This window comes from Epithele typhae (assembly GCF_022376455.1).
Source record: "Epithele typhae strain CBS 203.58 chromosome Unknown BXZ73scaffold_4, whole genome shotgun sequence".
NCBI lineage: Eukaryota > Fungi > Basidiomycota > Agaricomycetes > Polyporales > Epitheliaceae > Epithele > Epithele typhae.
In genome coordinates this window covers 137743-163690 of record NW_025954195.1, presented here as the reverse complement: position 1 = coordinate 163690, position 25948 = coordinate 137743, and the positions used below count along the sequence as shown (strand labels likewise).

The window sequence follows — 25948 nt, the reverse complement described above, 5'->3', positions numbered from 1 at the left end:
AGGCTTTGTCTGTGCAACTCTAACAATTTTTCGCAGAAAAGATGCGCATGTTCAGAACAGCACTCGGTCAGAGCATCGTCATTCGTCAAACAATAGCAAATACTGGGAGTCATCGTATCATTCTTTTCGTAGTCGAGTGAGTACCACTGCTGTTTGGTCAAACTTTTCTGCTGGTCAATCTCACGCAATCAATATCAGTGACGATAATTCCATCGATCAATACGCCGCAGCGCTAGAGAGCATGGACTTCACAGTCGGATCTTACACGCTCCCCATGCATACATCTGGTCAGAACCAGTGGCCCAATGTCATCTTCAACGACATAGTTGTCGTGCCTGCCAATGCAAGTGCCTTCTCCTACCCGGTCTCATAGCCATCCTCAGTTACGACCGAATTCTACAGATGTTGCTTCAGGCTCTCGAGGACGGCAACGTTAAGCTCTCTCAAGCTCATCTCATCGTAATCAGCGATGCACAGCGCGTAGTCCCGATGGTCAATCCCCACCCAGTTCTGCGCATAGTGTCAGAACATTACTACGCCAAGACGACAGATCGTCCTCGAATCCTGGCCACACTTACAAGCCCACCAGACCGCTGGCAACACATAGACTTGCAGCACCTTGAGCAATCTCTGGATGCACGGTCGTTCTTCCTCGTCACGAAATCCCTCGATTCTTGGTTCGGTCCAATGGAGCTCGTCACGGAGTATGATTCGCTTGGTCCCCTACCTAAGGACAGTCCACTATCCTCCGACCTGCGAAAGGCAGATCCAAACGGGGTCGTTCTCAAGGACCACCACTTCCAATGCGCCGGCCGCATTTTCTCACAACTCGGGAATCACGCCACCAAGCTCTACTGGCGAAGCGTCTACGATGAAGTCTCCCGTTCCCCCGATGATGAGGTGACGCTCACGAAGATGGACGTTCTAACGAACATGATGGGCGAGTCGTTGAACATCGACATAGCTTCCCCCGCGTTCAATACTACTCCAAAAATGGTGACGCTGTTGCAGATCCTACAGACATGTGCCCAATACGGAGACAACTTCCGCGGTGCGATCTTTGGTCAGTGTCTTGGTTTCAAAGGTAAACACGATGGCTAACTCGTCTTGCAGTCAATGATGCCCTTGTGGCGGACAAGTTGACGGAACAACTCAACTCAAACCCCGGGAGATTGTCTTTTATACACGCCTCCACCGTGCGTAAGGGTCAAGAGGTACGAAATACCTCTCTGCGCGATCCTATCCTAACGCCCAACAGAATGACGTTCTCGGAGCCTTCGATGCTGGAGATTACAACCTCCTCGTCCTCACAAGATCGTTCGCAGACACCGATTCCTTACAATGTTCCGTTGTCATCTGGTGCGCTCTCTTACATATATTTCTTCGCATCACCACTTAACAAGACCACACAGTTTCGATCTGTTTAGCGACCATCTATTATATGCATATGGACAAATTCACAGCAAAGGTCGCCATTCACATCTTATACATATGGTTGAAAAGGGCAACAACGAGCACAGAAACCTTCTCGCACGTCTTCTAAGCATCGACGGCGATCTCAAAACTTGGATCGCAAACGCGGCTCATGGTACAAGCAGGGTGCCTCCAAGAAGTACATGGATCAGCACAGATCCTTACAAGTCAGAGGATGAACAACACGCCAAGAATGAAATAGTGGATCCTACAACTGGCGCAAGAGTGGACAAAGCAGAAGCCGTCACCGCGATGTATCGATACATAGCAGAAGTTGATGGCCCATGCTCCCCGGTGAGATCAACGTCTCACTAACCGTGGAAGAGGGGTCGGACAGCGAAGAAGGGCTCTATAGGTACAAACTCTCATTCCCACCCCAAACAACGCTACCAAGCTACATTGGTCCCTACTGTCTCACGAAGTGGGAAGCCCGCCGAGAAGTCTGCTATCAAGCCTGCAGTGAGCTCGCCAGCGTCGGTCTCCTGTCTCACCGCCACTTCCCTCACCCCCGCACCCCGATACTCACCTCCGAGCCGAACCCGACCTCGCTCACCCCTCTCACCCCGGTCCAGACCGCCAACACCTCGGCGCAGACGCACGGCTACCCCCGCGCGACGCCCACCTTCTGGCGCCACCCCCTCCCCTCCCCGTCCGACCTCTCCGCGGAGCCGACGACGCTCTACCCGACCGTGCTCGTCCCGGACTCCACCTCCACCGGCGCCGCGCACGCTCCCATCGCGCTCCTCACGCGCGCGCCGCTGCCCCCGCTCGCCGGCCTCGCGCTCTTCCCGACGGCCACCGCACGGACGTGCACGCGGAGCGCGCCGCGCCGCTCGTCGTCTCGCCCGCGCAGCTGCGCGACCTGCACGGGTACACGCTGCGCGCGACGCGCTCGCTCACGAACAAGCCGTTCGACTGCGGCTTGGGAGGCCTGCTCGCGTACGTCGCGCCGCTCGCGGGGAGTGGCGCGCGACGAGGGACGCGCGCTGGCCGCTGCCGCAGCTCGCCGCGCACGTCCCGTGGGACGCGGTGCGGCTCGCCGCGGACTTCTTCGCCGTCCCCGTCCTCGGGGCGCTGGGGCGCTGGGGTCGAGGGGCTGGACGAGATGCTGCAGGACGCGATTGTGATCGACCGGAAGGTCGAGCATACGCTGCGGCACTTTGTGGTGAAGGTGAGGCACGACTTGACGCCGTCGAGCAAGGCGGAGGACAGCCCGGTAAGTGTTTTCGAAGAATGTGGTATGTCGGGGCGTTTGATGAGACGGCATGCACAGCGGGAGGCAGAGTTCTCTAGCTTCTTGGAGTACTGCAAGGCGCGACGCAAGGACTTCCAGGGCCTCGAGTACGACAACCAGCCCATGATTGAAGTCAGCGCAGTACCCAGTGCCGCCAACCTGCTGCATCCCACCGGGAACGGCCCAACTACCCCAACGGCACACCCCTTGAAATGTACGACGCCGCCTCACGCCGCTTCGCTCGCGCTGACATCTCCGCAGACCTCATCCCCGAGTTCGCCTACAAGTTCACAATCCCCGCCAGGTACGCCCGCCCACCTCCTTGACTCCCTACCACCCCCTCACCCTCCCCCCAGCACCTACCGCACGCTCCTCCTCCTCCCCTCCCTCTCCGACAAGCTCGACGCGCTCCTGCTCACGAAGGAGCTCAACGCGCGCCTCCTCCACGGCGCCGCGCTCGAGCCCCTGCTGCTCGCCGCGCTCTCCGCGCGCGCGGCGTGGACGGACGCCAACTACGAGCGCCTCGAGTTCCTCGGCGACGCCTTCCTCAAGGCGCTCGCGTCCGCGCACGCGTTCGCCGCCGCGGCGCCGGGCACGGGCGTCGGCGCGCTCCACGCCGCGCGCAAGGACGTGGTGAGCAACCGCGCGCTGCGCGCGGGCGCGACCGCGGTCGGCCTCCCGAGCTTCGTGCGCCACAAGCGGTTCGTCGCGAAGATGTGGCACCCGCCCGTGCGCGGGGAGGGCGCCGCCGCCGCCGCCGCGGTAGGAGCGGAAGTGCTGGATGCGGGCGCGGGGTTAGGGAGCGCGCAGAAGGACGAGGATGGGGACGTGAAGATGGAGGACGCGGAGGCGGTCGGAGGGAGAAGAAGGGCGGGAAGGACAAGGGGAAGCGGTCGAAGAAGCAGCGGCAGCTCGAGGAGCTCAACACGCTCTGGATGGGCGACAAGGTGCGCCCTCTGTCCGTCCTTTCGCTTTGTGGAGCGCTTTAACGGGCAGCGGGCTCCCCCCAGATCGTCGCGGACGTCGTCGAGGCGATCCTCGCCGCCGCTTTCCTCTCCGCCGGCCACGAGGGCGGGCTGCAGGCCGCGCGCAGCCTGCGCGTGCCGCTGCCCAACGTCGCACAGTGGGGAGACTTTGCGCGCATCCTGGCGCAGAACGACGCGGGCGCGCGGGGCAAGGCGGTGAGCAAGGGCGACGAGAGCATGCTTGGGGCGAAGGGGTTGGTCGAGCAGGCGCTCGGGGTGACGTTCGTAAGAACGGATTTGTTTGTGCAGGCTTTGGTGAGGATTCCGTTCGAACTACCAGAGATTATGGAGTTGATGATGAGGTTCAGACGCATGTGTCCATTGGACACGGGCAGGATTATGAAAAACTGGAGTTCATGGGCGATGCAGTGCTCGACTTTCGTGAGTACTTCCCTCAATGCGTTTGCATTGGTATTAAACTGTAGGAACCAGTTGTCTCGAGGTACATCTGGGAACGGCACCCATGGCTCTCCCCGGGAGGACTCTCTCTGCTCAAAGTCTGTCCTCTTTTCTTCTCCACGTCTTGCTCCACTTCCTGACCCCACCCATCAGGCCGCGATGGTGTCGAACCACGCGCTCGCCGCCTTCTGCGTGCACGCGAACCTGCACCACCACATCCGCTTCGAGTCGCCTGACTTGCGCGACGCGATTGAAAAGTACGTGGGCGCGCTTGGCGCGCTCCGCAAGAAGGAGTACACGAGCGCGGAGAGCGAGCAGCGCCTGCCCGGGCAGTACTGGCTCGAGCTGCCCATGGAACCGCCCAAGGTGCGTCCTTCCCTCCCTCCTTCCTCTTTTTTTCCCTTTAGGAAGATGATGACGAACGCGCGGGGGCCAGGTGCTCTCGGACGTCGTCGAGGCGCTCGTCGGGGCGCTCTACGTGGGCGACAACTTCTTCGAGCCCAGCGTCGGTCGCTTCTTCGACGGCGCGTTCCGGCAGTTCGTCGAGGCGCACATCCGGCTCCAGACGCTCTCCGCGAACCCGAAGGCGACGATTCTCGAGCTCCTCCAGGCCGAGGGCTGCCAGGAGTGCGCGGTCGTGAAGCGGCCGTCGGTGAAGGCGAGCGGCCCGGTGCAGATGGAAGGTGCGTGGCCGGGTCCGCCGGAGATTGTGCGGCTGGCTGACGGAAAGGGGCGGGGACAGTGGTGATCCACGGCAAGGTGCTGGCGAGCGCGACGGACGCGTCGGCGGCGGTCGCGACGCGGCAGGCGTGCATGGCGGCGCTGGACACGCTCGCGACGGACCCGGAGCTGCTGGCGCGGACATGCGACTGCAAGGCGGTTCCGCCGGCAGGGGCGAAGGTGGGCGACGGAGACCGGGCGGCTTCGAAGATGAAGGAAGAGCCCGAGTAGCGCCCGGATCATTTTCGCTGGCTGTGGCTTTCGAATGCAGAGACACAGGTCGGACGTCGAACGGGGGATGCTACAACGCAGAAGAGCTTGCCCATCTATATTCTAGAGGTATACGCGCATCTACAAATATGGTGTGTAGGTAGAGTAGTCTAAGCCGAGAAGGGCACGGGACCTCTATGACGACTTGGACCTACAAGAGATCATGAGACCTGGGCTCGCAAGAAGCACACGGCGACTGAATGGGACTCACATCTGGTAGTAAGCCGCGACGAAGGGGACGGCGAAGCCGGTGGCGAGGTAGACGAAGACCTTGGCACCGAACGCGGTCTTGTTGGAGTAATTGAAGGGAACGGCCTGGACAAATGTTGGTCTCGTTGGTGACGTGTCGCGCGCTCGAGCTGCTCGAGCCACTGACCTGCTCGCTGTGCATGGAGCGCACGGGGGCGGCGCGGGGCGCGCGGAGGGCGACGTGGCGGAGGGGGGCGGCGGAGCGGGCGAGGATGGACATGGTGTTACAGGCGAGGGTGGGCTGTGTCTGCCCCCCAGTCGCGCAAGGGCTCAAGTACTCGAGCAGCCGATCGTTTCGGCCAGCATCGGACGCGGGCGGAACAGCCAGTCCCGTTTCTCGTCCCGAGCCAATCCCCGACGCGCACGCTGCGGGCCAATCGCGGCCGCACGGCGAGGCGCCGGCGCGGTTTGCTCTCCTCCGCCGTCTCGATGACGTCGTCCACTGTGCTTTGGCCCGACTCGGTCTCGCCCACGCCCGGCATCTGCTACGGATGGGCGAGTCCTCTGCTCTGCGTGGCCGGCATCTTGCCTCTTGCCACTCGTGAGGTTCGAATACCCACCTGTTGTATGCGCTCTCGCTCATGTAGAACCTGATCCCAGGAGGCGCAGGGTGTCCTGCAACAGGTAATGACCAGCGCCCAATGGCGCGCTGTTCGCTCCATGTTCTCCTCCGACCCTCTCGTGCTCGGCCGTTGTGACGCTACGGCCAACCGCGACGCCTCGCACCAAGATGCTTTGGCCGCATCGCTCTCTCTTGACCGTGGTCCTATTGGCAAGTTGGCCTGTCCTTCACTGCATGCCAATGCTATACAGCATTGACCGGCCTGGACAGATGAACACAATCTTGTGATGTACGGCCGACATAAACGCCAGTCCATGAGGTTCTACGCGTTCGATTTCAACGAGCTCGACATCCTTCCGTCCCAGGGAACGGATGACGGGGCTTCCTCCCACCAATCTCCAACTGACGGCTACCTCAGCATGGACCCAACTCGCTTACACTCCCCTTCGACTCGCAAGAGCCACGTCTTCGATGGCGAAGTTTTGTCTCAGGTAAGCACTCGGTAAATCATCCTGAAAAGGCCATCCCCATCTTGACGTATCATCCAGGTCAACCTGGCCCAATTTCTTGCAGCACTCGTAGAGCGCGAAGCAAAGACTGCGGAGATACCTCCTAGTATTCCCGGGACACCCGATCCCAACACTCACCGTGGCTCAATGCCACTCAAGGTGGGGGAAACAGCTCATCGATCTGTCCCATTTCGCAGCGCTCAGGGATTTCTGAGCACTGCCTATCGATTTTCGAGGATGATCTCCACCACAGGTGAGTGGTGATATCGACTGCCTGTAATCCAGTATCTGAGCCGTGCCTAGTGGAACAATTTGATGTTCGGTACGAACAAGGCGTATACGTATATGGCGAGTCGCCCAACGTCTATCACGACAAAGCGCGTACAGTCCAGTCCATATCGAAGTACATAAAGTACGCCTCGGTCTACATTTTACTCTGGTCAGTGGCAGTAACTTGTTTGATACTCTCAGGTTCCACAACTGCGTCTGGCTTGTATTGAACGACGCGATCATTGGCGTTGCGTTCGGGACTTTCCTCTGTGAGAACCAATACTTTCTCGCACGATGGCTCCAGTACGGGCTCCGTGTGAGCAACGGTTGTATCATATATTGGCTTTGACTCACAACATCCCTCAGATATACTTGGTTGACGGCATGGAAGACGCTCTGCTTTGGCTCAACAACTGGCCCGCAGGTCTCAAGCTCAATACTGAGTTGAGCCAGTTCTACTGCCACTCCCTGATCGGCTTTGTCTCTGCTTGGGGATGTAAGTCTTCTGTCTTTCGTAGGCTTTGCCGATTTCACGCAACCTTGTCCAGGGGTCCTATCAGCCATTGCGCCATACTTCCCGGCCCTCATATGGCTCATCGGCGCTGCAGGCTGTCTCGGGATGACCACCATCGTCTCCCTACTGTCGGACGCGCTCAGCCTGCTCACCGCGCACCTCTACTTGTGCTACTTCATCTCCGCAACAGTCTTCAGTCAACAGCTGAGCCTCGCCGGCTCGTTATGGAACCTCTTCCGAGGCGAGTAGTTCCCCACCCTCTGACCTTTTTCCCCGCTCACCTAACCCACCCATGTACAGGCAAGCGATACAATGTCCTGCGGAACCGGATCGACAGCTGGGATTACGACCTCGATCAGCTACTGCTCGGCACCATCCTCTTCACCCTCGTCGCGTTCCTGTGCCCCACAGTGCTCACCTACTACGCCCTTTTTGCAACGGTAAGCACAACAGTCTGAATATACCCCTGAATGCAAGTATAAATTCTATGAGGAATGCAGGCAAGGCTCACAGTGATTGTCGTCCACGCCGGCTTGGACACACTGACGGCGCTGCTCAATCACTTCCCTCTGTTCGCTTTAATGCTACGGGTAAAGGACCCGTTGCGCGTGCCAGGTACGAACTGTGTGTAAGGATATCCGCGCAGAGCCTAATTCACGTTGCAGGGGGAGTGTGCATACAGCGGTCCGCCAAGGGACCGCTCATCCTATCTGTGAGTAGAACCACCCACATCCGTCTGGCGGAGAGGCTCATCCATTCCCTTGCAGAGCCAGCCCGCGCCCTTGTCGTCCATCTTCAGGCATTACGGTAAGACTGTGTCTTACATTCTCTCCCTTTTGCTGACAACATTTTGCCGGTAGCACATCTCGCCGGGCGACTGGCGGGGCACTACCACCCTGTGCGGATGCTCCGGCACCTCGCGTCTGGCCGTCTACTTCACCCCATCCCGCGCTCGGATATCCGGTACAGCATGATCCCCTCCCCGAGCGAACACATCCCTCGCGGAACATAATTGTAACATAATATAAAAATCTGGATGGAGACAGCGCCACGCGTGACTGAGCAGAATGGGCGTATTTAGTCCGCCAACTGTGTGTCGATCAGAGGCAAAAAGTATCTCTGTATTCCTTTCGCGGTATTCGTCTTCGTCCTGGCAAAGGCTGCGCGGTCCGTATCTCGGACTTTTTTGGCCGACCGAATCGCGAGACAAGCGCAGGACGTCCTGGCCGACCGCCAGCTCGCGAATACCAAGGCTCGCCGTTCGTCATTTGTAAGAACGTACAAGACGAGAGGTTGTGGCACAGAGTTTTTATTGCGCTTCGTGTCGAGTGAGATGGTATAGTGGTACATTGACGCAAGAAAACGGCCCCGTTTAGATCGACGCCCTCTGCGAGACACGCTCCTACTCTTCCTCCACCGCGACCGACGCGTCGGTCTGCTCCGCGGTCGCGGTGATGTCCGCCTCGGACAGCCGCCAGATGCGCACGCTCCCGTCGTCCGAGGACGACACGAGCCGGTCGCTCCCGGGCGCGAACGCGAGCCCCGTCACCTTGTCCTGGTGGCCGTTCATCGACGGCAGCGCGCGCCCGGTCGCCGTCGCCCACGCGAGCACGGCGTTGTCCCCCGCGCTGCTCGCGACGACGCGCCCGTCGGGCGAGAACTTGACGGCGTTCACGAGCGTGTCGTGCCGGTCGAACGCGTGCACCTGGTGGCCGTCGAGCGAGTCGCAGATCTTCACCGTCGCGTCGTTGCTCGCGGAGAGGAGCTGGCGGCCGTGGACGGGCGCGAACGCGACCGCCCAGACCGGCCCCTGGTGCCCGCCGACGATGACGAGCTCCTTCCCGTTGCTGGTGTCCCAGACGCGCGCGGTGGTGTCGTCGGAGCCGGTCGCGACGCGCGCGCCGTCGGGCGCGAACGCGAGCGACCAGATGACGCCGGTGTGCGCGCGGAGGACGTGGAGCGTGGCGCCGGTGGGCGCGTCCCAGAGGCGCGCGGTGTAGTCCGCGGCGGCGGAGCCGACGAGCGCGCCGTCGGGCGAGAACGTCGCGCACATGACGATCCCCGTATGGCCCTCGAGCGCGTGGAGGAGCGTGCCCCGCGCGGCGTCCCAGATGCGCGGGAAGGAGTCGATGGTGGTGGTCAGCAGCCGCGTGTTGTCGCTCGAGTACTGCAGAGTCTGCACGGCGCCGAGGTGCTTGGGCTCGAGCACGACCACGATCATGCGTGTGGCGAGGTCCCAGAGAAGCGTGACGCCGTCCTGACCGCCGGATGCGAGCCGCTCGCTGTCGGGCGAGAATGCGACGGCCCAGAGGGCTTCCTTGTGCCCGCTGAGCGTCGCGACTGGGTCGCCCGTGTTGCCGTCACGGAGGATAATCTCGTTGTCCTCCGCACCGGAGGCAATTAACAGCCCGTCGGGGGACCAGGCCACACATGTCACGCCGCCCGTGTGCTCTTGGAGGACCACGCCTGGCGGGGCCGCTGCGCCCTGCACCATCGACACGGCGCGGATCTGCGCCTGGTCTTCGTCCTCTTTCGTGTCTTCATTCTTGGAATCGGAGGGGTCACCCGGTGCAAACGAATCGTCCTTCTGCTTGCCCGCGCCTGTAGGGGTGACCTTAGCGTACAACGAGCGGACCCGAAAACTTTGGATTGATCTTACGTTTCACCCCGTCGAAGAACCCTTCCTCATCAATGTCATCGAGCTCGTCCGCCCATTCGGCGATCGCGAGGGTTGCAACTGCGAATTGAGGTTACACGGGCACCGCATTAGTTTGGGATATGCTCACCTTGTCTTTCATCGTCTACGAACAAGATCGGCGGTTTCATTTTGGCAAGCGCAGCCTCGAGGTCATCCGGCACATCGCCTTCCTGCAAGAGCACGATGTGAGCAAATATCATAAGAGGGCCCAAGCGACGAGGAACATACGAAGAGCTGATATACGTGTTGGTCACAAGCGATGGCGGTGTCAACTTCGGTACCGTCCTGCTAGCGTTCAGTGCTTCGTGCGGAGACAACTGACGAACAAACGGGCACACCTCTACTGGATATGTGAGTATGTAGTCCAGAAGAATGCCGACCGGATCGTACATCTTGACCCTTGCACGTCAGAGATAGGTGATGTGAAAGATGCTGGGACGCACCGGATCGATCGCTGGCTCTTGAACCGCAATGTAGTCATCGTCGGGTTGACTGGGAACAGGAAGGTCGTCTTGCCCTTCGCGATCATGAGGTTCCCGTTCATCTGGGCCCGCGGCGGCTTTCCACGCTTGCTTGTACACCCATATACGCCTTTTGACCCTCCAATAGTGCAAAAATATGGCCTGGTCGCTCAGACCATTCGGGTTGCTGGAAGTAGAAGGACTCGCGCCAATTGAGCTGGGGCCTGCCGGAGCCGCATCGGCGACGAGGTTTGGTGTTGGAGGGGCAGACGACGTGTTTTCGTTCCTCGGTTTGATTCGTGTCTCCGCGTACGGGCCTCTGTCGGACGACGCGGAGACGCTGAGACTGCCGGTGATGAATGGCATCTGGGCCTGGAAGCTTACTTCTCCACTTTGACCTCTGTACACGAATGCACCGAGGCCCCAGTCATTCGTCTTGATGAAGCCTGAGATGAAAGTCAAGTCTTGGGGCTTGAGGTCGATGTCGACATGCTCCGAGGTCGCGAACTGGTACCATTTGTCGATATTGGTCAACAGGTAACGCGCAAAGCGCTTGCTAGGGTGCAGCTGGGTGCGGACTGGAGGGGCATCGACGAAGATAAACGCGCCCTGCTCATTGGAGCATCTAAACTTCAGTCCGGCTCCAATTGGCGTGGCATTGCTGGAGGACTGGTTATTGAGTTTAGGAAGAGCTCGAGTGACGACAGACCGTACCTCGCCACTGATCCTTCGAGGCCAAATGCGGTGACAGAGCGACTGCAAAGGTGGGACACGAACATGGCATTGGTTCTGTGCACATGCGTCGGCCTGACCTCCCAAGGAGTGTAGTCGTCTGGAATACCGTTGACTTGCTTGACCTCCTTTGACATGGTGGCGTTGAACAGCGTAAAGAATCCACCTGAAAACATGTAGCCCACATCTCCCAGCTGGACCTCTCCCATCTCCTTAGGCTCAGGAAGCCAAAGGGGAAACCCGTGTCCACGAAGGAATAGCTGCTTGGAATAGATGTTGTACGCGACCTCTCCATCGCCGCCGCCTTGCATCGAGGTCCTATCCATGGTGGCAAGTGGCGGCTGGTGGCGGACTGAGAGAGAGGTGTGTGTGGACCCTGATGGAGGGCGATAGAACCCACTGGCAGCCGCCCGACCTGCTCACACGCCGTATTAGGTTTGCACGCACCGTCCCAGCGCCCGAGGACGCCCACTGACGCGCACGAGGCACCCACTTCGGTACGGATTTTATTCTGGCACATCGAGAATGACCTGCACGATGTCCCGCATGTCCTCGACCAGACACTGTATCATCGCAGTGTGACACCCCAGTACAACTGCTATGCACCGTTAGCTTCAACACAGAAAGGGCTCACATGCAAACTCGCCTTGAAGTATTCTACGCGTTGACTGATGGAGACCGAAATCGGCGGATAGCCGGGTATAAAGACGTGAGGGTGTGCGTGAAGCGTACGTTTCCGTCTTGAAGGCTGAGTATGAGATTGTAACACCGGTCTGCGGCCAACTGTGAGGGATGTGTCGTCGCTGAAGACGTACCTAATCTGTCAGGAAGAACGTATTCTCAATATGTTTTGACTCAATGGCAGGCTTCGTAAGGTACCGTTGAAAAAGCACGGCCACGAAGATGATAGAGAACTCACAGAATGGGAGATTCGTTTGAACACTACATCTTGTCTGGCCTGTATGGATCACATGCCGCGATAACTCCTATGAATCTCAGGTTTGACCCTCTTCAGAAAGGAAACTCTGAGCTTAGCAACTGTATATCGCTGTAAGCCACTGGCTTTGAGTACAAGTTTCACGACGCACCTTATGATAGAAGTCCAATGCAACTGGGGTGTCTCCACTGAGCCTGACCTGATAGTGAGTGATTGAAACCTCCAGGTAAGGAAATGCGTCCGTGTCGCTATACCGCTGGGGTATACCTTCCAGGAGTAACAAGTGCTCGTCGAAGGAAGTTTCAGAGGCTCGAAACAACCGTTTGTTTTCTTCAGTCCCTGGACTGCCCTCAGGGAAGCCCTGAAAAAAATGAATAAAGCTCTGTGGTCGGCAAACATACCTTCAAGAGGGGCTTTTCGAACCCCGGCGGTTGATTCATTGCCCTTCTAAAGTACGAAAGGCCTCGAAAGACCTTATATAGGAGCTTGTGTTGGACAATCGCATGAGCTCTGCGACAGAGGGGTCCGGGTCAAAGTGGTAGACATCGGGCGTCAAAGGGAACGTCGGGTTTGGTTCCTGCTGGGATTGCAAGCCCTCGGGCCTCGGAGCAACAACGGTGCAATGAAAGCCACACACAGGAGCATGTACATACATCATTGGGCCCGGTGGCCATCCAAAATCGCAGGACAGGTTGACGCGGAACCACGAGAAGGGCGTACGACGGGATGTCAGTCGAAAAAGCTTCCAATAATCATGTCTTTCCTCCTACACGAGAACTCGGCGGTTTCTCAGAGCCCATCCCAACTATTGGCGTCGGCCGCTTCGCGAACACCATCTTCCGCTTCACGACCGCGACGATGTCCCAACCGGTCGCACGCTGCGAGCTCAGCGGCCCCGGCGCCCCGCCCGCTCCCTCTTCGTCGACGTCCATGCCGTCCGCGTCGTCATCGCCAGAGGGCAGGCTGTCTCGGCGGTGGAGGACCGCGAGCGGCTTCGGGAGGTTGACGAGCTTGCCCTCGAGCAGGTGGTAGCCGATCATGAGCGTCGGCTTCTTCTACTCTCGCCGTCATGGTCGCAATTGGGTGGAGGGAAGGGGCAGGACGAGGGAGAGGCGTACCGATTCGGGGTCCACTTTCAGCTTCCCTACTAGCTGCCCGTCCTTGCTCCCTTCGACTTCCAACCCTCCTTGGAGCTCGAGCAGCATCAGCTCGTCGGTGCCAAATTGCACGAGTTGTGGAGGCAGCTTGCGCGCAGGGGGCTGAGCCTGCCCTAGCAGGTTGATGTTCACAGGGATGAGCATGGTTTGGGATATAGTGGATGCCGGCGAGGGTGAAGGACGAGGAGAAGTCTGAGATCTGAGAAGCCGACGCGTGCGGCAACGCGTCGCGTCTAGTCATGTGACATAATTCTAGAGTAGCCGTTTGGCAAACGGGGTATGTACAAGGAAATGGGGGTAAAGATGTAATTGCTTGTTGAAAGCGATGGTATCTGAACAGGGAGAGAGTACAGTACTATACACCCATTCTAATGTTACACTTTTTACGTTGAAGTCTCCGTCGTACATCGTCCGATCACCTAGACAGCGTCTCCCCAGATCGCCTTCGCGGTCTTGGACACGAGCTCGAGCTTCGCGCGCATCGCAGCCTCGTCGATGTTGTTCCCGTCCGAGTGGGACGCGAAGCCACACTGCGGGCTCAGGCAGATCCTGCACACAAGGCGAGTCAGCACCCATCGCACATGAACTGACACAAGCTCACGACGCACTGATCAAGGGCCTGCTCGACCGTTCGGCCCTCCTCGCCCGAGGCGATGATCGCCGCCGCGTTCTTCACGCGGGCGACGAGGTCATCGACGTCCTCAAGCTGCGTGAACTTGGACGTGATGAGCCCTAGGACGACGGTCTTGTTGGACGGGAGGTGCTTGAGCGGCTCGAAGGAGCCGGCGCGCGGGGTGTCGTACTCGAGGTAGTAGCAGTCGACGTCGATCTGCTGGAAGAGCTTGATCGCGATCCGGTCGTAGCCGCCTTCCGAGAAGTGCATCCCCGAGCGGAAGTTGCCGCGGCAGAGGTGGAGACCGACGGTCATGTCCGCGGGGCGGCCCTTGAGACAGCCGTTGTACGCGCGGATGTAGGTGTCGAGCAGCGCGACGTGGTCGATCCCGCGCTCCTCCATGCCCTGGATCATCGAGTCGGCGCAGAAGTAGGCGAGGAGCGGGTCGTCGAACTGGATGTTGCGGCAGCCGGCCGCGTACAGCGCCTGGATCTCCGCCTGGTAAGCGACCGCGATGTCCGCGAAGTACTCGTCTGTGTGGACGCGCGTGAAGGGAACGAGTGAGCGAGTCGCCCGGGCAGCGCGCGACGCCCGCAGGCACACACACCATCGTTCTTGTACACGTCCTTCGGGTACGCGAACTCGCCGTGGCGGAGGTGGAACCACTCTGGTGCCGTCATGGTCATCTTCAGGTTCTTCCACTCCTGCCAAACGCGCGCGATAAGCGCGTGCTCAAGCGGCCGCGAAGTCAGGCGCACGCACCTCGGGGGCCGTGAGTGCCTTGAGGGCCTCGAACTGACTGACGAAGAACGGCTTCGTGCGCTTCAGTTTCGCCTGGGAACGCGCCCGTCAGCACGCTCGCGCGAGGCCCGGACGAAACATAGAAAGACGCACCGCGCATACGTACGAGTCGCCGCCCTTGAAGTCGAGTTCCTTGAACGCCGCGACATCGGGGACGTAGTCCATCAACATCTCCATAGGCACTGTACCGCGCGCGGGGGATCAGCCTCATCTGCGTGTAGACAAAAGATGGTACGCACCGGGACGGATATACTTCATGCCCTCGAGATTGTCAAACACACCGTCGAAGAACATGTGCCTGCAACAGAACGCGTTCTATTCCTCCACCCGGGCGGCCGCGAAGGATGGATCTAGCGCACCTGCGGAACTCGCCATCGGTCATGCTCTTGATGCCCACCTCGCGCTGCAACTTGACGATCTCAGTGACGGCCTCGTCCTCGATCGCCTTGAGCTCCTCGGGGGTGACCTTGCCGAGCTCGAAATCCTTGCGCGCGGCAAGCAGCTTGGAAGGGCGCTTGAGGGAGCCGATGTGGTCCGCGCGGAACGGCGGGTTGAGCTTGCGGGTGGCGGCCATGGCGGACGAGGCGAGTACTGAGGGATGCACAGGACGGTGAGAGCTCGTCGGCGTGCGCAGATGAGAGATTTATACTCGGCGGCCCGGCGCTTCAGGCACGGCCGCCGGATAAAATATTGGCTAGGAATAGTCCGTTGGATGCAAGTTGGACGGATGGCGGCTGGCCTGACCGGCAACCAGACATACGCGAGATCGATCACAGCGCCGTCCCGGCTGGCTGGTGGTGGCTACGCTCGTGCACGTCGCCCGTTCTGGTCGCTGGTGGCTTGCTACCGCGCTCGACGGCGCCGCTCCAACGCTCAGCGCTCAGCTCAGCCGTCAGACTGGGTTAAGTCGCCGAAGGAAAGTACCCTCAAACCCTTGCGGAGTGGCTGTTGTTACGCGAAGGCATCAATATGTCCTAGGTCCCGCAGTTGTACGCGCCACTGTGACATTGTCCCATCCACGTCCACGGCCGCCGTTCGGGCGGCTAGGCGGAACCTTTGCGGCCGCCGGCACAGATATGGTGAAGTTATAGTTCACGTGTGCTCGTAAGAACTAGAGATACAAGCGTGTGAGAACGGATGCTGTATGGCGCGTCAAACGCAGCGGTGTTTAAGGTAGGGCTGTATACATAGCGTTGAAAGCGTTGTGCGTGAATATCATCGTGAAAGGCACAGCAGATCATGACGCTGCAAAGCGAGATTTTGCGCGTATCCGTGCACCAGTTCTGTAGAAAATGAATCTATGACCGTGTGATTAGCTAGCTGCATTTGGTCAACGCTGGCTTGGTCGCTTACGGCAAAGGTGCCATGATAGTCATTAGACCGGCAAGAAGCGCGGTGGCCCCAACTGTACCTAGGGCATCATACATCTGACCAGCGAAGAGGGGGAATGCGGCTGCGAAGGACGACCGTAGAGCGCTGTTCGCAGCCATTGCACTTGCGGCGATTGGTCGGTAGGCAGTGACGAGATATGTGAACACTCCGGTGAAAATGAAGTAGGTGCCCGCGCCAAACACGGAGGAGCCGATGACAGGCCCGATCCAGTGGACTTGAGGATAGGTGGTGAACGCCATAATGAACAGACCTATGTTCATGACAAGTCTGAACTTGACGATACGTGAAGTTAGAAGTAACGCTAACTGCGTACCTAAAGGCGCTAGGATAGCTCCAGGCATGGCGATAAGCAAGCGAACTTCTGGTGGCGGTTTACCTCCATGAATCTTGCTTTCTCTGCTGAAAACGGTGTTCCAGTATGGCTGGCTTGAAAGCGAAAGCAACATTCCGACGGAAATGCCCAGGAACGCCAGTCCGGTTTCATGAGCACTGAAGCCATGAACACCCTCGAATATGATCGGAAATGCTTGGAAAGCAAGATAGAGGATGCCTAATAGCACGGAGGACCTTGATCGTCAAGAAACGGGCAATTAGTGCGGACGTCCACGAAAGGACAGATGACGCACTCACCAAAGATCGAGCAACAAGGCCATTTGGTCGTACATGATGAGCTCTGGGATATAATTTAGACTTACACACCGTGGGTCCCAAAGGGAAGAGGAACTCACGGAAGGGGGTCTTGATACTGAAAGTGAGCATATCGAAAAGACTCTTGTCATTGTGGTCCAGTGGGGCGTAGTACTTTTCATCTACAGTCTTCCGCAGCCTGATTGGTTGATGAATGTAGGATTCAAGTCGTAGAACGGAGGAAGTACCTCTTGGCCTTGCGCTTTAGAATGACGGGAACATAGGTCTCTTGAACGCACTGCTCATAACTGCGTAAAACGATGCTTCGCTCAATGATTGAGAATGACTCACTGTGAACAGAAGAACAGTCTGAACAAATTGCCATATGATGAGTGCGCGATAGCACCATCTCCAGTCGGCAAACTAATCGAGAGTAGGTGCAAATCCAGATGGAGGCAGAACGAGTGACGTACGTCCACGACGAAACTAAGCCAGCGTATGAGTCAGATATTGATATTCCTTGACGAGGGACATTTCACTCACCCTGCGACAAGAGGACCGATAACGGGCCCAATGAACGGGGATATAGTGTAGACCGCCATAGGACTGAAAGGAGGAACCCAATAAGACATGGATCGAATGTAAGAGGTAAGACTCACGTTGCAACATGAGCATCATCGAACAAGTCACTCACACTCCCTCCCGCGACGCTGAGGAAAGCGGAACCGCACAATCCTGTGATGAAGCGGAAGACGAGGAAGGTGGCTGCATACAGGAGTCAGACGCAGCAGCTACGCGGCTTTGGGGGGAAGGACACTGACCGATGTCTGGCGGGAACACGGTGGGGAATGTGAAGGCGAAGAATAGAATGTACGACGTGCGATAGATGATGTTCCGACCGTACAGCTCCGACAGCGGTCCCACCACCAAAGGCCCGATTCCTAGACCCAAGACGTAGAGGCTGATGCTAAGGATGGTGACTTCATGGACGGTATGCAAGTCTCTTGCGAGCCCTGCCTCAGTGAATGCGGCCTACCATACATGCGCAACATGTGAGGCGTGGAGATGGGGGGCAGGGAGAAACGACTCACGACTGAGGACGCGAATGTGGCGCAGAGGGAGGAGGAGCTGATGACCAGAATGGCAAGCCACTTTCGCCATCGTGGCAGGAGGAGGGGGTCGTCCTCAGGCTCGAGCTTGACTAGGAAGGGGTCGTCGTCGGGAGCAGGAACGGTCTGGGCCACTCCGATGTCTTGTTTGGACTGACGTCTGACGTCAGGCGCCGCGCCCGTTTTCTCGACGTCCTCGGAGCCGCTGAGCGTCACGGTCTCTGAACGCACCCCGGGACCGGACATGTGGCAGAACACAGAGGACAGCCGGTGTTTGGTCCGGGCAGGGAAAGCAGGGAAGGGGAGGATGGCACTCCACCGGATGTTTATAACGGTCGTGCGCTCTCATAAAAGCGAGCGCGCCTGCTGGAATCCGTACCACTTGAATTTCACCGCGTCGGGCCGGCACGGGCACCCGCCGCAGAAGCGCTGGCGTCTTTCGGGGAGGCTCCCGTCAGCAGACGCAACGTCGCCTGTGTCAGACACAGTCCCCGTTCTTCACCGTCGATCCCGTCCAGTCCTATTGGCCGTACAGTACATGCGAATATGCATCATCATCGGATATTCGTCACGACGAACGTGTTCTGATGCCATGCGAACAAGCACTAGTTGCAGGCGAGGTTTGAAACCCGCGCCAAAAGCGAGAGGACTCAGCAACGATGCATTAGAGAACCCACCCCCACGCTGGGGACGAGCAGTCGACATACACTAGATGATTACCGCAGCAGCACGCAAGCAGGCGCGGCGCCCCTACGCTCGCTTCCCCAAGCCCGACCCAGGGATAACCTGGTTCTGCGCCTCATCGAGCACGAGCGAGCGCAGCTTCTCGTTCGTCCGTGCCGCCTTCCGCGTCTTCCTCTCCCGCCTGCGCTCCAGGCGCGCCTCCCCGCCGCGCTTCCGCCAGCGCTGTTTGCGCTGCGCCTGGCGCTCCTCCGCGACGTGCTGGTGCCACCTGAAGATCGCGTCCGCGCGAGCGGCGGGCTTGGACCGGCCGTTGAGGTTCGCGTACTCTTTCTGGATCATCTCCTCGAGGAGCGCCTTGCGGCGGGTGACGAACGCAGTGTAGCGCGCCATTTTCTTCGCGCGCGCGTGCGGGTTCGCGAGCTCCTTGTGCACGTGCACTTCGAGGGGCGCGGATGCAGGGACGGTCACCGACGCGTCCGTGAGGGAGGTGATGTACTCCTGCTCGGACGCGATCCGGGGAGCAGGCGCGCCGAGAGGAGGGATGACGGGAGGGAGTAGGTGACTTCGTTCACCGCGTCGGCCGTGGTATCGTAGATGCCGGCTATGCATGGATGAGAGGAGAACACGCGACAACGGAGCAGAGACACGTACGATCAGGCTTAAGGACGTCTGGTTCGGTAGGCCATGGGATCGCAACAGGCTCATACGTCTCCGGCGAGTAGTCAGGGAGACGTGGGACGGTGTTGACGGCAAAGCGAGTCCACTCCCAGCGACCATTCACATAGTTCAGCTTCGGTGCGGATTTGTTGAGACGCGTCGCAAACACCCTAAAGGTCGAGGTCATTCAGCACGTTCAGACGGAGCCGACGCATCGCGTACTTTTGGAATTTTGTTTCCGTCTCTCCTTCCTCTGGAGGGTATTCATACTCGCCGACGTAGAGCTGGCACTGCGAGTACGGCACGGACTTGCCGGACGGCCGTTTGTCCTGTCGTGCTGACGTCTGGAAGCATTTCTTCGTTCAAACTCATTCGGACAGACAGCGACGCGCACACGCACCTTGAGCTCCCGCTTGAGCACCACCCTGTTCGTGATCTTGTTCACCAGGAACACCTCATGGAGCTTCCTTTCCTTGTCTCCGCGAATGCTCACAAAGTCTCCCGGCACGATTTCCAGAACTTGACTCTGTCACAAGGGTTCGCTACCTTCAACTTCGGCATGCCTAGCGTTTTGAACTGCTTGTTGGCAGATTTCAGGCGACCAGTGGGCATGGGCAAGAGGTGACGAAAGTCGGTGGTATGCCGCGTCGCCTGCGTCGCCTTGTGACTTCCTGGATGGAGAGTGAGGAGGGAGCTTCATGGCGTCCCGGATAGCGAAGCAGCGAGGAGAGGAGGAATTGTATGGTGGGGTAGAGCCTAGAAAGAGCACAGAGCGCTGCTCCAGCTCACGACCTCGCGCGACGCGAATGTTACGTAAGCATACTTGACGCCCGTCCGCTATTGCACTTGGCCTGCTGCCTCGCAACATCCAGCTAAGGAGATATATTCAGCTGATCGCCGTTGGGAAATTTTCGAGACTCGAAAATGACCATATATTAGAGTACTTAGACGCGGATGCATTGCTCGAACAGTGTGAGATTGATGTACAGATGAGATGCACGTATATGTCCAAAGCTACAGTCCTCGTAAATGGGGGTAAATCTGGTAGAAGCGCGATAGCGACAATGCAGGCATTGAGTGAAGGGAGGAGGATAGAGGAAAAGACAGGAGATACACAAAGGAGCGGAACAGCCGATGCGGACGATGATGAAATTATATACACAGCTCAAGGAGAGTGCAGGTGATCATCACCCAATCAATGGATGCAGGGATCGAGGAGGAAGGGGGAAAACAGGACACAATACTACGCAACTACGTCCGCCGCACTGAAGCTACTGCGTCTGCGTCGAATGCTTCGCAGTCCTGGCCGCTCCGACTTGGACGCCGGAACGACTACCGAAGAGGCGTTGTTTGCGACCCACGTCCCTGAACTCGCAGCTTTGGCAATCGCGGCGACAGCAGCGGGAGTCTCTTGAACCGAGTGAGTAGAGCCGTGGTGTGTGCGCTTGCCGCCGACGAGCGTGGGTAGTCGTGACGGTGTGGGCGAACCGGGTTGCCGAGGCCGAAGTGGTCGTCCAGTCACTGGAGCTGAAGGCAAAGGGACCTCCTTGGAAGATCCGACGGGTCCTCGCGCGGACGTGTCTTTCGTGAGACGGGGAATTTTGTGCGGTAATTGCCCGTTTGCCTTTGTAGCCTTGGTAGGAGCGAGAACATTGCTGGCTTTCTTCGCAGCGACAGCGGCAGACGACCGCGTGACTCGTGATGGACGTTGCTCAGATGCCGGAACTCGCTGGTTAGCGGATCGAGCTGACACTGGTTTCGTCTTGCTACGACGAGGGGCGGCGACAGGAGCAGTGCCAAGGGCAGGCAGGACGTCGTCTTCTTCCCCGTCCGTATCAGACGCAGTACGCTTCGCAGCTGGAGTCTTGCGAGGCTGGCCAGGCGGCGCGATAGCATGCGCTTTAGCAGCAGCCGCAGCGACGTGCTTGCTGGGAGTGACAGGAGGAACAGAGGTCAACACCACTGTTGTCGTCGTGGTCTCGGTGAGAACATCCATCTCGTCCTCTGTTTCCGCGGGTGGTGTGACAGGAGCGACAAGCTTCGTGGCGACCGCTGTTGCTTGTTGCTGAACCTTGCGCATTTCGTCAGCCGCTGCCCACTTCGTCCATTCCAGCTGCTTGAGATACATGTACTGCTGCTGAGGGCCGACAACGCTACCAGGTCGTACGATCCGCATGAATGCGATAGCCTCCGAGGCTGTGAAGCCGTACTTCCAGATGAGATATGCGCCGATGAGGGTACCAGTGCGTCCCAAACCTGCTTTGCACTATAGAGCATCAAGTATGTCAGCAGTACGAGAATTCGTTCGTTCGTAAGAACTTACATGGACAGCAACCACTCCACCAGCCTCGATTACTTCATCGGCCAAATCAATGAAGCGTCTGACGATTTCATCGGCGGGGTTGGTACCATCGTCGAAATACATCTCCACGTGGTTGATGCCGCGGTCTTGGAAAAGTTGGGCGTCGTAGAGCGCATTGTTGAGCCGTACTACCAGCTTGACACCCTCGCGTTCGAAGTAATCCAAACAGTTCTGGAACGGTGTAGACAGCTTTCGTTGCAGAGCGACAGATTTCACTGGTGAGGGTGGCGAGATGGCCTGGTTCTCCTGGTCACGTTTATCCTTCTCCCTCTTGATCCATAGTGGGTCCACAGGAGAGGCGAATGCGATGAAATTCGGAGTAAGCCAATTCCAGTCACCGTTCTCCACCTTCTCGTAGAACTCGTAATCCTCGATGTTGAACTCGTTCATATCACAAAGGCCGTTCTGCATAGCCTTGTAAATTCCCCAAAGGCAATCTTGTATACTGAGATTGAAGTCTGAAGGTCCTCGGCCGGCATCCCGGAAAGGCATGAATTCGAGCTCGGCGATAGGCTGGAATGCTTCCCAGGGTGGTCTTTGTTGCACAATCATCTGGGGAATATTTATACACTGTCCCTGATGAAGTCAGGGAACCCGACTGACCACAAATAGTGCCATGAGCAATGCAGCGTTGGCTTTCTTTCTTGGATCAGAAGAGGAGTAGAGAACGATGTAGTGGGAGGTGATGGCAGGATCCTGAGATGGAGGGTATCGTGTGAGGGGACGCAGCAAGGTAAGAATGAACATGACGTACTTGGAGCAGCTCGTGGATCAAGATACACGACTTGTATACCATCGCCAAGTTCAACGGTCCCCAGTCTTGAAAGAAAGACAGGTATGGGAGCTGATCATCGAGCGTGATGTACCAGTATTTCGCGTCGTCATCGGGGGTTGCGGCCATGCAGCCACGGGGGGTACTACGTATGGCGGGGCGTTAGATGGATCTCGGGCAAGCTTGTTGAGAGCATCTGGTCTTGGTGCTGGGTGGGGGAAGGAGGTGAAGAACAGTCTGCATTCGGTGATTGTCAGTCTGACCACCGATCGCGTCGAGACGCGGGAGACGAGTACAGACCTTCCCCCAAAGTAACAGAGTGGCTCGCAGGGTAGTGGCATGGTGCCTGTGGGGGTAGAACGCGATGAGACGCGAGCCTGGCGGGGGTCGGGAGGCGGAGGAGACTGTCGGGAGGAAGAAGGGCGCGCGCTCGCTGTTGAGTTCGACTGGCAGCGGACCCGATCATGTGACCGCCATGAGGACACCGCCTGTTCAATTGGGAGTCCGCGCGTGAAGTGCCAGCCTAGCCCTCAATGCGTGCGACAATCTACCGACGGCTCGTGCGCGGTTCAACCCCCAACGAGACTGCCACAAAGAATCTCAAGTCTCTGATCAAGATTGGGAAGGGCTTCTCATCTGCGGGGAGAATCGGTGTGCTATTGGCGTCTATTGGGCGTCTGCGACGCGTGCGCGTGAGAGAACATTAACGATGAGCGCCTACGCGTCGACGACGCGGGCGCGTCTGCTCTGGTCGCGCCTGAGCCCTCTCGCCACCTCCCTCTTTCCTGTCCGCAGTGCGTCTGCGCAAGCGACGCACCCTCTTCTTTTCCTCGTTCACACAATCTCTGCTTCTCAGGAGTAACCATGCCGGACAACCAAATATTCAAGGTATGCGTACCCTTCACACAGTGGCTTTCAGGCACTGACTGGCTCTTCGTATCGCCCTGGACACAGGCCACCTATAGTGGGATCCCTGTCTACGAAATGTAGGCTTTTACGCGCTTATTGCGCGTGTTACCCATCTGAAAGATGCTCTAGGATGTGCAAAGGAGTTGCCGTCATGCGCAGGCGTGCAGACTCTTGGCTCAATGCAACCCAGATTCTCAAGGTCGCCGGCTTCGACAAGCCACAACGAACACGTATACTGGAAAGAGAAGTACAGAAAGGGGAACACGAGAAGGTACAAGGAGGTTATGGGAAGTACCAAGGTAAGCAGGATCTTGTGTTTGCACAACGCGCAGGAGCGGCATCGCTACTATATTGCCTAGGCCAGGGAAGTTTGTGAGGCAGTGTTGTGGTGTTCCAGGATGATACTTACCGCGCTGGTGGTTTGTTCATGTCCCTCGATACCGAGGAAACTATGGCGCTCACGAGACCTAGCATATCATAATCTATCTCTCTTCCCGCCTCTCGAAAATATTGCCATCTAAGAGTCTTGCTCATATGCATGTCTTTACACAGGCACCTGGATACCCCTGGACAAAGGTCTTGCGCTTTCTCGCCAGTATGGGTGCGAACCAGTTCTCCGTCCCATCATCGATTTCCAGCCAGAAGCGAAGAGTCCCCCTCTCGCACCGAAACACCTCGTCTCCGCGCAGTCCTCCAAGGCTAACATTCGCCGTGGTGGTGAGCCTACGGGCGACTCAGCCATCAACACCCGGTCCTCAAAACGTGCCGGACAGGATGCCCCTGCTTCTGATGTTGAGACCCTTTCTGTGCGCGGGTCTGAAGATGGCACAATGACACCTTCTCCTTCCGAAGCGTCTTCAAGTTCTCGCACACCATCGCCCATTCGAAGTAGCCCGGGACCTTCAGCCTCTGCCTCGAATGCCATAGATGATGACGAACGGTCACCTTCCCCGGCGCCCACTTCCCGCAAACGGAAACATCGACACGTAGACGAAGAAGAGGGCTCTGATGGCGACCATTTCGGTGCAAATGGAGTTGACCACGCCGCCTATGGAGACCAGATTCTTGAATACTTCATATCCGATTCCAACCAGATACCCGAAATCCTCATCAATCCTCCTCCTGACTTCGACCCGAATATGGCCATCGACGACGACGGTCATACGGCACTACACTGGGCCAGCGCCATGGGTCGCATACGCGTGGTGAAGCTATTGCTGTCTGCCAACGCCGATATCTACAAGGTCAACAAGGCCGGCCAGACCGCCCTCATGCGTAGTGTCATGTTCGCGAACAACTACGACGTCCGCAAATTCCCCGAGCTATACGAATTGCTCCATAGGTCCACGCTCAACATCGACAACAGTAATCGCACCGTATTCCACCACATCGTCGACGTCGCCATGTCGAAGAGCAAGACTCACGCCGCTCGTTACTACATGGAGACCGTTCTGCAGCGATTAGCGGACTACCCTCGAGAACTTGCAGACATCATCAACTTTCAAGATGAAGATGGGGAGACCGCTCTCACCATGGCCGCACGATGTCGAAGTAAACGACTGGTCAAGTTGCTGCTGGACCATGGCGCCGACCCCAAGATTGCGAATCGTGACGGAAAGACGACCGAGGACTATATCCTGGAGGACGAACGATTCCGATCCTCGCCCGTTCTCCCCCCACGTCAGCTGTCATCCCGCAGCGCCGACGGCTCTCTCGCCTACCCCCCTTCCACGTACACCCTTCTCACCCAAGGCGACCGCCCCTCCATCCACTACTCCGTTACGGGCCAGAAGACCGCGACGCGCTGCGTGGGTGACATCACGATCATGCTCGACAGCCTTGCCTCCGCATTCGACCAGGAGCTCAAAGAGAAGGACCGCGATCTCACCCAGGCTAGCGCGCTCCTGAACAACATCCAGTCCGAGATCCTCGAGTCGCAGCGGACAGTCGGCCATCTCAAGGCGCAGGCTCAAGGCCTGCCGGGGAGCCAACAGGCCGTAACGCAGTTGGAAGACGAGCTCCGCAGGAAGATGGGGAAGCGCTTCCGGCTCGGGTGGGAGAAGTGGGTCAAGGACGAGGAGGATCGAGAACGCACGATCCGAGACGCATCGGGAGGCCAGCTCGTCTCCGCCACGGGCGAGCCCGTTTCTGACCTCCTGGCGATCCACTCGGACGTCCCCTCGGATCCAGAGGAGCTGCGGCGGGAGTGCGAGAAGCTTAGGGAAGAGCTCGCGGGACACCGGGCGCGGCGGAAGGACAAGTTCGAGAACTTGGTGAAGTTCCAGGCAGAGACGGGCACTGGTGGGAGGATGGCCGAGTATCGGCGACTCATCAGCGCAGGGTGTGGAGGCATCCCCCCAGAGGAGGTGGATGGCGTCGTGGGGATGCTTTTGGAGGTAAGCCTGTCCCCTTTGCCTTTGTCACCACCTCTCTGAACACCTTTCAGACGTTGGAAGCGGAGGAGCCGAGTTCATCAACCGCCTGGAATGGTTCCATAATGGCGCGTGCCGGGCATTCGACAAGCTAAGAGTAATGTACGCTCGTGTTGGGCAGGAGTCCGTAGTCCGTGTACGCTATGTCATTCATGTATTGCTTTGGACAGCCTCGGACAGCTATCGTTATGTTCTCCATCCCGATATCCTGTTATCTCTACCTACGACGTGGGGCTTATGACGATGACTTACGACGCACCGTCTCGACCGAGCGGCCCAGTTTGCAACGCTTATAACAGCATGCGCAAGTTGCCGAGGCAGGCTTTTGCGGTGGCAACAATCGTCTCTAGTTATGACACTAGAAGTACAACATTAATTCT

At 58.2% G+C, this 25948-nt stretch overlaps 10 protein-coding genes across 10 annotated transcripts; 3 read left to right on the top strand and 7 right to left on the bottom strand.

Moving 5' to 3' along the window:
- Positions 1 to 489: 489 nt before the first annotated feature.
- BXZ73DRAFT_87473 (uncharacterized protein) lies at positions 490 to 5082 on the top strand (the record flags this gene model as incomplete). The annotated part of the gene is made up of 19 exons (XM_048024578.1): positions 490 to 1063; positions 1114 to 1214; positions 1259 to 1359; positions 1413 to 1767; positions 1798 to 1932; positions 2007 to 2168; positions 2294 to 2416; positions 2437 to 2535; positions 2567 to 2689; positions 2747 to 2921; positions 2969 to 3011; positions 3064 to 3469; positions 3571 to 3654; positions 3718 to 3987; positions 4068 to 4113; positions 4165 to 4229; positions 4285 to 4497; positions 4568 to 4814; positions 4874 to 5082. The coding sequence occupies 19 exons, from the start codon at positions 490 to 492 to the stop codon at positions 5080 to 5082; spliced, it is 3531 nt and encodes a 1176-aa protein (XP_047881861.1).
- A 174-nt stretch (positions 5083 to 5256) lies between these two features.
- Positions 5257 to 5590, bottom strand: BXZ73DRAFT_97099 (uncharacterized protein; the record flags this gene model as incomplete). Its single annotated transcript, XM_048027254.1, has 3 exons — positions 5257 to 5272; positions 5333 to 5436; positions 5498 to 5590. The coding sequence occupies 3 exons, from the start codon at positions 5588 to 5590 to the stop codon at positions 5257 to 5259; spliced, it is 213 nt and encodes a 70-aa protein (XP_047881860.1).
- A 209-nt stretch (positions 5591 to 5799) lies between these two features.
- Positions 5800 to 7857, top strand: BXZ73DRAFT_87472 (Gpi1-domain-containing protein; the record flags this gene model as incomplete). Its single annotated transcript, XM_048024577.1, has 10 exons — positions 5800 to 5916; positions 5980 to 6064; positions 6203 to 6423; positions 6481 to 6694; positions 6745 to 6853; positions 6913 to 7027; positions 7078 to 7207; positions 7260 to 7466; positions 7526 to 7665; positions 7726 to 7857. 10 exons carry the CDS (start codon positions 5800 to 5802, stop codon positions 7855 to 7857), a joined length of 1470 nt encoding a protein of 489 aa, XP_047881859.1.
- Positions 7858 to 8627: 770 nt separating this feature from the next.
- BXZ73DRAFT_40377 (WD40 repeat-like protein) lies at positions 8628 to 11427 on the bottom strand (the record flags this gene model as incomplete). Its single annotated transcript, XM_048018565.1, has 7 exons — positions 8628 to 9826; positions 9885 to 9962; positions 10012 to 10093; positions 10152 to 10208; positions 10262 to 10315; positions 10367 to 11045; positions 11099 to 11427. 7 exons carry the CDS (start codon positions 11425 to 11427, stop codon positions 8628 to 8630), a joined length of 2478 nt encoding a protein of 825 aa, XP_047881858.1.
- Positions 11428 to 12805: 1378 nt separating this feature from the next.
- BXZ73DRAFT_97096 (Ctf8-domain-containing protein) lies at positions 12806 to 13354 on the bottom strand (the record flags this gene model as incomplete). The annotated part of the gene is made up of 2 exons (XM_048027253.1): positions 12806 to 13108; positions 13172 to 13354. The coding sequence occupies 2 exons, from the start codon at positions 13352 to 13354 to the stop codon at positions 12806 to 12808; spliced, it is 486 nt and encodes a 161-aa protein (XP_047881857.1).
- A 275-nt stretch (positions 13355 to 13629) lies between these two features.
- BXZ73DRAFT_97095 (UROD/MetE-like protein) lies at positions 13630 to 15198 on the bottom strand (the record flags this gene model as incomplete). Its single annotated transcript, XM_048027252.1, has 7 exons — positions 13630 to 13759; positions 13819 to 14356; positions 14431 to 14527; positions 14586 to 14657; positions 14718 to 14806; positions 14864 to 14922; positions 14984 to 15198. The coding sequence occupies 7 exons, from the start codon at positions 15196 to 15198 to the stop codon at positions 13630 to 13632; spliced, it is 1200 nt and encodes a 399-aa protein (XP_047881856.1).
- A 663-nt stretch (positions 15199 to 15861) lies between these two features.
- On the bottom strand, positions 15862 to 17998 carry BXZ73DRAFT_40330 (MFS transporter; the record flags this gene model as incomplete). Its single annotated transcript, XM_048018554.1, has 12 exons — positions 15862 to 15922; positions 15978 to 16266; positions 16330 to 16583; positions 16647 to 16689; positions 16745 to 16842; positions 16892 to 16941; positions 16995 to 17066; positions 17117 to 17129; positions 17187 to 17249; positions 17303 to 17408; positions 17465 to 17675; positions 17735 to 17998. The coding sequence occupies 12 exons, from the start codon at positions 17996 to 17998 to the stop codon at positions 15862 to 15864; spliced, it is 1524 nt and encodes a 507-aa protein (XP_047881855.1).
- Positions 17999 to 18502: 504 nt separating this feature from the next.
- On the bottom strand, positions 18503 to 19705 carry BXZ73DRAFT_74090 (uncharacterized protein; the record flags this gene model as incomplete). Its single annotated transcript, XM_048021981.1, has 6 exons — positions 18503 to 18873; positions 18933 to 19037; positions 19088 to 19263; positions 19316 to 19437; positions 19494 to 19619; positions 19640 to 19705. The coding sequence occupies 6 exons, from the start codon at positions 19703 to 19705 to the stop codon at positions 18503 to 18505; spliced, it is 966 nt and encodes a 321-aa protein (XP_047881854.1).
- Positions 19706 to 20336: 631 nt separating this feature from the next.
- Positions 20337 to 22568, bottom strand: BXZ73DRAFT_87468 (phosphatases II; the record flags this gene model as incomplete). Its single annotated transcript, XM_048024576.1, has 5 exons — positions 20337 to 21359; positions 21417 to 22007; positions 22059 to 22151; positions 22210 to 22372; positions 22528 to 22568. The coding sequence occupies 5 exons, from the start codon at positions 22566 to 22568 to the stop codon at positions 20337 to 20339; spliced, it is 1911 nt and encodes a 636-aa protein (XP_047881853.1).
- A 523-nt stretch (positions 22569 to 23091) lies between these two features.
- On the top strand, positions 23092 to 25663 carry BXZ73DRAFT_40166 (apses-domain-containing protein; the record flags this gene model as incomplete). Its single annotated transcript, XM_048018520.1, has 5 exons — positions 23092 to 23115; positions 23182 to 23213; positions 23266 to 23435; positions 23689 to 25532; positions 25583 to 25663. The coding sequence occupies 5 exons, from the start codon at positions 23092 to 23094 to the stop codon at positions 25661 to 25663; spliced, it is 2151 nt and encodes a 716-aa protein (XP_047881852.1).
- Between the last annotated feature and the right edge of the window lie 285 nt (positions 25664 to 25948).